General features: G+C 39.7%; 1 protein-coding gene across 2 annotated transcripts in view; it reads right to left on the bottom strand.

The window, feature by feature from the left end:
* Nucleotides 1–12,346, bottom strand: part of prickle3 (prickle homolog 3) — a 33,666-nt gene that overhangs the window by 17,151 nt on the left and 4,169 nt on the right. Inside the window, exon 2 of one of the 2 annotated variants that reach the window (XM_083553514.1) lies at nt 6,940–7,016. In XM_083553514.1, coding sequence (XP_083409640.1) covers nt 6,940–7,016 — 77 coding nt within the window. Of the gene's footprint in view, nt 1–547; nt 834–6,939; nt 7,017–12,346 lie in introns of those variants that run through there. The other variant, XM_083553515.1, reaches the window with a different exon arrangement.

The following is a 12,346-nucleotide window of genomic DNA, read 5'->3' as shown; positions in this document are numbered from 1 at the left end:
TTTAACAACCAGTTTTTATGATGTATTATTACTAGACAAGCATCCTGGTCAGAGTCACGCTTTATGTTGTTTTATTAGTCTCTCTAAAGGAAACAGGAAGCAGCTCTGTGTCTCTGTGAGTCTAGTTGCAATCGTTAACTGACAGAAAGGGATCTGGTGGGAAAAAAAATATTGGATCCCGGAGGAAAAGGCAAAAGTTACAGCATCCAACACTGGTGTATTGTGGTCCAGATCATTAGATCTAATTAGATTATTTACAACAACTAAAAAGGTAAATAAAATAAACACCTGAGAATGCTACTCCAACATCCAAGTACATCATAACCAATAACTAAAAATAATATATAAAACCATTAGTGGAAATGTTGGTAGAAATATGACCTTCGAGACAACAAATTTAAATCATGCAACAACAAACTTCCATTAGCAACATGCCTGCACCCAAACATACTGAGAACATATGCACCATTACAGTCAATCCCTCAAATTTATAAATCATCACAATTATGACAAGCACAAAAAGCACATTAAGTGATGCAATTATTACCTCAGATCACCATAACTCCACTCATGCATTCTTTGCTGTCCCCAAAACTTTGCTGATTACAGCCCTGACTTTAGCAAGGGAGCCATTCTTTAGCAGGGAGCAGGAGCGTCAGAGCCTGCTGTGCTGACTCAAACCAGAGGCTTTCTCTTCTCCCTCTCTGGGTTCCCTTTCTTCCTTTCGAGCCCCCGGGCCTCGACAGCTCCACCGAGCCTCAGACAATAGGTGACTTCGCTCGACTTGCGCAAACATCGCCACCTCCCCTCCCTTCTTTTCCTCTACAGCCCTCGCATTCCCCCCTCCCTCCCATCCCCTTATCGTCCTTTCTCTCCTCCCTCGCTCAAACCGTGTTTCAACACGACTCTTTCACCACCCTCCAATATGGAAGAGAGGTTACACAGGAGGTTAGGTAGATGTGTGCTTAAGCAAAAGATGACACGTAGGAGAAAGGAGCTTGGTGCATTTATCATAGATGTGCACTCAAGTAACAATGTTAGACAGTATTAAAGGGGATTAAAGAAGTGGCCTGGTTTATAACTTATTCTTTTTTTTTTTTTTTTTGAGACAGTGATGTCAGGATGATACTATTCAGCCTAGAAGTGTAGCTTAAATAATTGAACAGCCGAAACAAAAACACAGCTAGTAGGGTTGCACAAGCCAGTGCACTCTTAGCGCCAATCCCAAGCCTGGATAAATGGGGAGGGGTTGCGTTAGAAAGGGCATCCAGCGTAAAACGTGGCAAATCAAATATGCGAATCACGAATCAGAATTTTATACCGGATCGGTCAAGGCACGAGTTACTAACGACCGCGACAGGTATCGTTAGACAACAGGGTACCGGTAAAAGTTAGGCTACTGTTGGCCAAATTATGGGAGAGGGGAGAGGAGAAGGAGAGGTGAAGACATCTACAGAGACAGCAGGGAAAGGAGAAGTGGAGGAAAGTGGAGGTTTGGGTTGGTACTTTAAATGTTTTTACTATGATTGGTAAAAGAAGAGAGTTAGCTGACATGATGGATTGGAGAAAGGTTGATATGTTGTGTGTTCAAGAGAGTGGAGAGGAAGTAAGCCCAGGAACATTGGAGGGGGGTTAAACTGTTCCATCATGGTGTGAATGGAAAGTGAAATTGTGTAGGGGTGATCCTGAAGGAAGAGTACAGTAAGAGTGTAGTGGAGGTGAAGAGAGTTTCTGATAGGGTTATGAACGTGAAGCTGGAAGTTAAAAGTGTGATGATAAATGTCATCAGTGCCTATGCTACACAAGTGGGCTGTGAGATGGAGGAGAAGGAAAAATTCTGGGTGAGTTAGAATAAGTGGTGGAGAGTGTAACCACTGTAGGGAAGAAAAATTGGTGATTGGGACAGATTACAATGGGCATGTAGGAAGTCTGTAGTGTGAGATTCAGGAAAGAGGTCAGACAGGAGCTTGGTGGTGGTGAAAAGGTGCTGGATGATTGGGCAACTACTGCAGAAGTGATAAGGGAGACAGCTAGAAAGGTACTTGGTGTGACATCTGGAAATAGAAATGAAGAACTGCAGGAAAGCATAAAGAGAAAGAGGTTGGCAAAACACAATTGGGATCGACAGAGAGATGAGAAAAGTAGGCAGGAGTATAAGGAGATGCGGCAGCAGGTGAAGAGGGAAAGGAAAAGGAAAAAAGGAAAAGCAAAGAAAATTGCATATGAGGATCTGTATGAGAAGTCCGACACTAAGAAGGGAGAAAATAATTTATACCGATTGGCCAGGGAAAGGGGGACCGAGCTGGAGATGTTTAAGAGAGATGGCAGTGGAGTTTTAAACCAAATGCTTCAACAGAATATTGGAAGGTGAGAGGATGCCTGAGGAATGAAGAAGGAGTGTGCTGGTACCGATCTTTAAGAATAAGGGGGATGTGCAGACCTGCAGTAACTACAGGGGAATAAAGTTGATCAGTCACACAATGAAGTTATGGGAAAGAGTAGTGGAAGCCAGGCTGAGAGAACAGGTGACCATCTGCGTGCAACAGTATGATTTCATGCTGAGGAAGAGCACCACAGATGCATTATTTGCTACAAGAATGTTGATGGAGAAGTATAAAGAAGGTCAGAAGGAGTTAAAAAAATATAGTTGGTTGGTTTTGTACATCTCAGAGGAAGCATATATTTACCCACACTTCTAAGACAAAATTGTGGAGAAAATAAGGGAGAAACCATGCTTAAATAAGTTTCTATATTGTGTCCATTATCCATTATTGAACGCTATCAGATATTCAAATAGAAATCAGAAATTTCTTGTGTGTTTTATAGTTTTCTCACATTGCTAGTTGGTATACAAAACACTCTATACACTAGTATTTGATAGTTAAAGCTAATACATGCTATATATTGTGCTACATACAGTACTTCACAGAACTTCACAATGTTGCCTCAAATTCCTGATTGTCAGGGTCGTTTAAGTGAAATGAACGTTAACTGGGTAAAGAACAGTAGCAAGTTATGCTAAGCAGTATGTAATGGACAGATGGACAATTAGTCATTAAGAAATGACGAATTACTTTCTGTAAAAACTGTGACGCTGTCCTTTGTTGCTATATGTTTTCACATTTAAGGGCGGCATGTAACTCAATAAAACGCTCTCACATGCTGGACAACAGTCTTTAGGACATATGCTGCAAACCAACTCTGTATGTGTGGTCATGACAAGATGGATTGGTCCTTTGGCGCCTTAGCCCGAGCAGCCAATTTGGTGGGTTAGCAGTAAGATAAGATTTGATATGGGGACTGTAATTGAGCCTCCCAGTCTGGGACACCCCATCTGTCATTGTCTTTTCTTACCAAAAAAAACTTTCCATGTTAATGAAATAGCCTAAGCTACTTTAAGTACTAACCAAGTATGTTTCTTTTTCTGGGATAGAAAGTTCTGAGAAAATAAGCTTTGCCACTCCAAAATAGATAGTCGCCCCAGAGCTTTTAGAAACACAGCTGGTTCATATCAGGCCTTTCGGATTTTGTATGGCGACTAGTGTTAATCCTTGCAGACTAGTGGGGGGATTTAAACGAACCAGGCTTTTATTCCAAATACATTATGACTACAGCAGCAGAAGACCAAATTACCTCAACGTAAACACTTACAAACATCCTTTCAGGTTAATACACATCTGCACCTAGTGTATTTGCTCACCCATTTGGGGATGATTTGTTCCCTATAAAGTTCAGCTTTCATTTCCAAACTGGCTTGAGAATTAGCTAAGTATTTACTTAACAAGACCCTAATAATATCCATGACTAGTGCATTAATGAGACAGGTATTTAAGTAAAAACAGAGACAAATAGAAAGGGAGAAATGGAGAAAGAGAGAGAAGCAAAGTGTGTCAAGAGTCGATAGCTCAATTGCTAAAGGCTTGGCAGCAGAAGCAAACCTTGAAAGGACTAATCTTATTAGTGTGACAGCCTGGACTAGGACACGGAATGAGGGGCCAGATGGACATACGGGGAGACAAGCTGGAACAGAGGAACTAGAGAGCACATTAAAAATGTAGGAAACTAAAAGTTTGTAAAATAAAACAAAACAAAAAAATATATAGTAAAGTGCTTGGGCCCCCTAAAATAGTCTGGATGGAAATGTTTTATTGTTTTTTTTTGTTAGTGATAAACATCTTACACACACTTTCAAATGGGACCAGTTTTAATTAGACATCCTATCCTGTTGTAGTAGTCTTAGACTTGGTTGCTTGTAAAGTTTAATGATTGTATGGCATTGTGGTCTCTCTTTTTTTTTTTTTTTTGCAATTTAGCAACCTGGATACATTAAATACAGTCTATTAAGTATTTGAAAAATTTATTATATTATCCAGCCTTTACTTCCTTCTAGCACAAGTTTTTTGAATACTACTAAACAACCAAATAATACTTATTACACTACACATAAATAATACTCCTTATTTTATAAATAGCCACAATATGGTGCAATAATTTCAGTGCAACAACAATAATTGTTGTAAAAAATCTAACTTGTACATTTTTCACCACCTGTTTCACTGCTGCTACATGTTTCATATAGTATATCTCAATAAAATGAATTTTATTAATAAATAATATAATAAATAATAATTCATAAATACATCTTTACTTTCATTTTACTGTGAGCAACTGCAACCAAACAATTTCCCTGTAAGATCAATAAAGTATTCTGATTCTAAATACTCCAAAATATCTTGACTGAATATATATCGAATAATGATACAGTACATTCCTTTTGAATGCTGAGGGAAAAGTAGAACAGAATACCTGCTTACGATTCTACTCTCGTGTGGATTTTATGTTATGTTTATTGATGCTGCACTGCTGTGACTGAACATTTGTATGCTTTCATTATGGTCCATTTAAAGCGAGATCATACACTAAATAAGTGGAGATCTGATTAAGACAGACACTGATGAATGACTGCAGTGAAGAAAGGAGGGGGGGGCCGGGTTTAGCAGCTTTTAGAAACACTAATTCAGTAATCACAAGCGCAAACATACACGCCTCTCTCTTTACCCTCTGGAATTCCACATTTGGATCAATGGATTTTGTCCATTGTGCACCAGGCTACTTTACTCATGTATCCACAATCACATGTCCATCATACCACTGTGTAAGTGTGTGTGTGCTGTATTAACTTGACAATGTCATTTTTCTCTGCTCGTGACAGGAAATCGGATCAAAATTTGCATTGAGGCTTTAAAGAAAGCTCTTAATAGTAGTCATTGCAGAACATTCATTCCTAGTTGGGATGTATCTGAATAACACAACCGGACATCTAAAGTAGTGTATTAGATGATTGGTGATGATGGAGTGGCTGAAAATGTTGCATGAATAGTCTGACAACAGGTTTTTTCCATATGTGGATCTTCCTCAATCTGTTACCCCCAAAATTTAAACACACACAATTGTTTAGTATTTCTTTGTATGTGGTAGCATTAAATTTCCCTTCACGTGTACTGGAACGTCCAAACATGTTCCAACATAACAATGCCCCTGTGCAAAATGCAAGCTCCATGAAGACATAGTTTATATGGGTTGGAGAAGATCATCCTGCTATAGAACTCTAAATTCATCCCTAATGAACACCTTTGGGATGAATTGGACTATTGACTCACCTACATCAGTACCTGTTTTACTAACACCCTTGTGGCTGAATAAGCACAAATCTCCACAACCTCTACTCCAAACTCTAGTGGAACATCTCCCCAGAAAAGTGGAGGTTATTATAAAAGCAAACAGGGGCTTAATGTGACATGGGATGTTTAAAAGAAAAAACATGACTCCTATGGTCAGGTTATTACCAATGCTTGTCCACATGGTCATATTGAACCACTTGTTAATATACAGAAATTTCACAAACAAAAACAAAGGAAGAACACTTGGAAGCAAGTAGCAGAGAGCACTAATCCTTCCTGCTGAGTGAATGTCACCGTTATAGTTATATAGCTTTGCTAATCTACTTTCGAAGCTAGAACAAAGCACATGTTACATATACAGACAAAACAGACAACTTTCACAATGAATAATGCAGCTAATGCACAGCCACAAGAGACAAGCTACATATTACTGGCTAGCATTAGCGCAGGGTTAACCTGCATCCTTTGGACCAACTGAGGTGTGGTCTGTTGCAATCTGTTTCCTTTTTTTTATTTAATAAATTACACTTACAGGCTCTTTTTAAATAAATAAACAAAACCAAGGACAGGGAGAACTTGTAGAGCAGCTATTCTTAATGGGTGAATGGTGACTAATGCACAGATAAGGGAGTGATTAATGTATGTGTGCGGTTTGCACTATTTACCTTGTTGGCACTTGATTAAAAAGGAAAAAAAATTGGTTCCCTTACTACAACTATTCCCACACACAAATCAAGAAACATTTCCATTTAAAGAACCAATGAAAGAAGCCCCAAGAGTGAACTAATGACAAAACTGATACCTATAACGCAATTAGGGACTGGTCAGAATGTGTGTTTGTGTGCACATCTACTCTCAGAGTACAGCTTATCGACTCACACTGATCAGATCTAGTAGGTTCACTCGGGGCATGATGGTGTGCAGTGGTGTTGTGGGGTGTCAGGGGGAAACTTCTCATCTGTTCTCTACCCATTTTGATGTTTATAGACTAGTTTGAACAGAACCAGATGCGCATCTGGCCATAAAAAGGCCGTCGTTAAAAAACGGAAAAGTCAGCACTCCTACCGCTAAAAGTTCCTCTCCCGCAGCCTGTACAACTTACTCTTCTCTCTTTAACAAAAATCACCAATATAACACGCAGCTGAAACAAACATCTTGCTCGGTCCACGTTAGCTCTCAGCGTCTTTCAAAACCTCTCAGCACCAGCACAAGAGGAAAGTTTAGCGACCGGCATCCACTCGGGGAGATGTTCTCTTACCTCCAGCCGTGCATGCGCAAACCAGGACACTGTTCTCCACATCGCATACAGGGCTGACCTCTGTCAGGATCTTCTTCCTGTGTGAAGAAATGAAAGAAGCTCTATTATAAATAAAACAGCAAGACTAAAACCTCATGCCGATGGTTTCCCTCTGTCTCCTGATAAAAAGGAGAGCATGTTCAGCAAATGGGCGGCATTTACATAACAAAACAAATACAATTTCAGACAGTGCTAGCAGGACACATATACAGACTCCAATTGTGTTTAGGTAAACCACCCTCATTTGAAACTGAATTTCAAATGGTGTTCTGTTTACTTTATATGGCCACTAAACAGGTTAAAGCGATGTAACTTTATTGTGCAATGCATAAAGGCTATTACATAGCATTGGGTTTTTTTATTCTAGAAAGACTCTAATGTGGGCTTGTTGGGAAAAAAAAATATTAGGAGGAATTGGTATTTTCATTTACGCATACTACATGCTAAGTATGGACGCTGACCTTTTAAAGTCAAAAGGAAGGAAATGGCTGCAGAAAAGATACTACACACCCTTCCTTTCCCCTTCTCTTTTGTTTTCCACTTAGTCACACTCTGTCATCCTTTTACAGTACATTTGGTGCCATTAAAATCAAGCTGTTTGGGTCCTCATTTTCACTGATTGCAGTGGTCTATAGTGATTTTGATCTCATTCAAATAATTCTAATTAGGATTTTAGGTGTGTGTGGGGGGGCTCTTAATAACTCTGTTAATAACTGTACAAACCCCAAACACTGAATCTTCTAACAATTCATATGAATGACATTACATATATACTTTACGCTTTTATCTCTTATCAAAACAATGTAGTCCTGCTGTTCTTCAACAGGTATAATCATGATCAGTCCGTGCAAGCCAGTTTGCTACTTTTCTCTATTCAGTGCGGCATGTTTAGTCAATAAACAAGGCCAAGGCCCGCCTACTTTCCCAGAAGCCCAACAAAGCCTTTTCCTGCAGCCTGAGATAATCTTGTTTACTCGCCATTAACTGCTTCAACCAAAAACGTATTAACTTTTTAATAACATTTTATTTAATGATAGGGTACAATAGACATTTTTGAGTTTAGCCAGTTCATTATCTGGATCGGAAAAGCAAACAGTGCTGAAAACTGGTGCAAAGAAGTGCATATACAAGGAGAAATGAAACACACCCGTCAAGAATCTGAAACTTGTAGCCAGAAAAGTGTACAAAATACCTCACAAGGGGTACCTCTGAGGCCTGTAGGCTGAGGATCGAAGGCTGTAAATCATTTTTATTTATTTTTTTACTTACATAAAGCAGAATCTCAAGATAAGCCAATGATGTCTGTAGGCCTAATGGAAAGCCATCTTTAATTATCATAGGTTCAAAAGTATCATATTGTACAGGATAGTATGAACACAGTATGTTGCATTGTAGTCACATCCAGCTTACTGTGCCCATATGGTACAGCTTTGGCATGTAACACCCAAAGATTCTTGGTGCTGCTCTAATGACCTTTTAACTCAGGGAAAGACTTGATCCAATAAACTTTTTTTATAAGTTCAAATCTATGGAAACCGGAACGTTGGCAGGTATCGAAATTTCAGGGAGCATAAGTAAAAGGCTGTGCTTTGACAAATCACGGTTCCGAGTATCACTTTAACTTTAGCAAATTTTATAATACGAGCCAAAATAGAGCCATAAAATGAAGAACTAGTTTTCCCACACGCAAGTAGATCCAGATCCTTCACATGCCAGGACACCGGTGTTTGTGTCAAAGCATGCAGACGGAACTTGTAAAGCTAAAATGCACGAAAGTATTTATCTTGCTCACACGTTCCACCGGATGCAGCAGCGGTGCTGAGAAAAGCACGCACTATCGTGAGGCTTCATTTCGAGGACGAAACTGCAGACACCTGAACAATGTCTCAGTGCTGTTCTGCATTTAACAGGAGTGGTAAGAAGCGTAGCTGAAGGCAAATGCATCGCTGGCCTTTGTAGAGGTACCTTTTGTTCGGCCTGCCTGCTCATACAGGGAAGCCTTTCAGCCTGCCATTACAGTAGCTCGCTGGAATTCATGTCACCTTCTTCAAGTTGGGATGGTTCCAAATGCGTTCCAGAGACATAATACAGTCTAAGGATGGGTTCCATAAAGCATGTACAGAACAGAACAAAATTTATGTGAATGTGGTCTCGAAGTACTTGTAACCATGTTAATACAGTACAAAGATTCGTCATTCTATTTTGCCATGTCGGCATTCAGAATGATCTTAAATACAGATAATAAGATATTTTAAACATCACTTGATTAGGAAAACCTGTAAGCCTGGTCAATTATGCAAATCAAGCCGATCAAAAGGTGATGTGGTCAAAATTCTAGTATCACCAACATTTAAATTTAGCAAGCCTCAGTACTGCACTTCATTTCGATTCAACATTCAGCCAAATGACGTTAATGTAAATTAGAACTGCGAAAAAATGTCATTCTCTCTGACTTGCCCATGGCATGTTTGTTGGTGCCAGACAGGCTGGTATGTGTATTGTGGTTGGGAATTATCATGCAGAAATTTGGGCAACAGAATGTGAGCAAAAAAACATGCAGTGAAAGTCAGTTCTGTGGACTGGTTAGTTGATGAAAGGAGAGTGAACACCTTGCCATCAGTGAAAACCTCAACATCATTTATCTGTAATAAATAGACATTCGGTGACAGCCAGATGAGGATGGGTTCCTCTCGAGTCTGGTTCCTCTCAAAGTTTCTTCCTTATGCCATCTCAGGGAGTTTTTCCTTGCCACAGTCACCACCAGCTCGCTTATTAGGGACAAACTTACACTTATAAAGAACAATCTTATTCATTCTTTCTTATCTGTGTAAAGCTGCTTTGAGACAATATCCTTTGTTAAAAGCGCTATACAAATAAAAATGAATTAAATTCATTCAAACTGCAAGGAAGTCTATCGTACCTAAACTACTCTTTACACCGGTGTGTGCAGAAAAGCATCGCTGAATGAGCTGAACATTGAGGCGAATGAGCTTCAACAACAAAAGACAAGCATGTCTTCACCTAAACTGGCCATTTGAATTGTAGGGAAACAGAGCAGGCATTGTGTTTTAAGACTTTTTTCTCTCCATGTAAGAGATAAGTCAATTTCTTAGCCTGTATCTGCATGAGTTTATCAATTGTGCTGCTGCCACATAAGTGACTAATTGGACAACTGCATTTGATAGTGAAAAGATAAATTGATTGAACAACATATTAACAATGTATTCAAATAATTATAAATTAATAATAATGTAGAATTTTAAAAAGTTACAAAGTGTGCAGTAACATGAATTTCAACAGCGAGCACGAACGAGAACAGAGGAAGAAGTGCTTGAGCCGGCTGCCACTTGAAGCTTGGCGCGAAGGCATCTATGGAAACGTGTTTTGCTGAAACAAAACACAGCTCGTAGAATCAGTGAACTCTGCCACTTCAGTGAACCAAGACCAGAGCACAAACATTCACTTATGAAAGAGAAAGAGATAAAGAGCAAGAGTGAGTGAGAGAGAGAAAGAGAGGGTGAGTGAGAGAGAGAGAGAGGGGGGGGGGGGAGTGAGAGAGTGATAGAGGGAGAAAGAGAGAGAGAGGGTAAGAGAGAGAGAGGGTAAGAGAGAGAGAGGGTGAGAGGTGGAGCAGGAGAAGGACTGTTTCCTTTTTCCTACTAAAGGCTTAATTGCTTCAGTTTATTAAAATGAAACAGTGTGTGAGAGAGAGAGAGAGAGAGAGAGAGAGAGAGAGAGAGAGAGAGAGAGAGAGAGAGAGAGAGAGAGAGAGAGAGAGAGAAAGAGAGAAAGACAGGGAGAGCCACATTTCTTTTTTTATTTCCCCACACCTGCGCACAGTCACGAGCTATAAATTTACGTCAAGGCTAACAACCATTATAGAATTTAAATGTTGGATCAAACACAAACGCAGTCACGTACGAGCAAAACCATCGCCCTAGATGTGTGCGAAAATACTCGGGATTCCTTCACTCTGCCTGCTTGAACTATTTAAACCTCATTAGTATGCAAAATCTTCAATTCATCAACATTCCCATGGAGCCAAGCACCTTCATTAAGATTAACCATTCAAATATAAATCCAGAAAATGAAAATCAAATCACACTCAATATTTTGCAGAATAAGGTACTGTATTATCATTTTACTTCATTTTATAATTAATAATTACATTTTTATTAATAAATTTCATTATTTTAACATAAAACTCCATAAAAACAATTCCCTATAAGTTTTTTTGGTCTATTGTGCTCTCCGTGAGGGACTGAGAAATTCAGCGAAACAAATTAGTTATGTGGCGAATGCAATTCCGTGATAAACCGCGGGCGCAAGTTCAAACCACGGTAAAGTGGGGGATTACTGTAAGTACTGAAGAGAAGGGGAATGAAAGTCAGTAGGAGTAAGACAGGGTACATGTGTGTGAACGAGAGGGAGGGCAGTGGAATGATGCAGTTGCAGGGAGAAGAGGTGGTGAAGGTGGAGGAGTTCAGGTACCTGGGGTCAACAGTGCAAACTAATGGAGAGTGTGTTAGAGAAGTGAAGAAAAGAGTGCAGGCAGGTTGGAGTGGGTGGAGAAGAGTGATAGCAGGAGTGATTTGTGATAGAAGGGTATCTGCAAAAGTGAAAGTTTATAGGACTGTGGTGAGACCTGTGATGTTGTATGATTTAGAGACAGTGGCATTGAGTAAAAGACAGGAGGTGGAGCTGGAGGTAGCAGAACTAAAGATGTTGAGGTTTTCGTTGGGAGTGACGACGATGGACAGGATTAGAAATTAGTTTATTATAGGGACAGCGCATGTAGGACGTTTTGGAGACAAAGTAAGAAAGGCCTGATTGAGATGTTTTGGACATGTGCAGCGGAGGGACATGGGGTATATCAGTAGGAGAATGCTGAGGATGGAACCACCAGAAAGGAGGAAAAGGGGAAGGCCAAGGAGGAGGTTTAAGGATGTGGTGAGGCAAGACACGCATGTAGTTGGTTTAAAAGAGGCAGATGTAGAGGGTATGGAGATGGATGATCCACTGTGGTGACCCCTTTAATGGGAGAAGCCGAAAAAAGAAGAAGAAGAAATAAAAAACCTAAGTACAAACATAAATGTGTACATACTCTTATTTGTCAGCACTTTTAAATTTCTAATACATCTCTTCCTATACTTTCTATCACTGTATGTAATCGAGTCACCTAATTGCACAGAAAAACAGGCCACCAGCGTGTCACTAAAACGATGAATCACAAAGAGTTGTTTTGGTGTGGAGAGGGAGGCGACTATAAAAACTGTACTGAAATATCATTGCAAATATGTGAGGAAAAAAAAGCACAAAAAGCTATGCGATAAAGAACGATTACGGTGAAACGGTGTCTAACAAATGT

This window comes from Silurus aristotelis, assembly GCF_946808225.1.
Source record: "Silurus aristotelis genome assembly, chromosome: 11".
Classification (NCBI taxonomy): domain Eukaryota; kingdom Metazoa; phylum Chordata; class Actinopteri; order Siluriformes; family Siluridae; genus Silurus; species Silurus aristotelis.
Note: the sequence above shows the minus strand (reverse complement) of the source record. Positions and strands in the feature narration are given on the sequence as shown.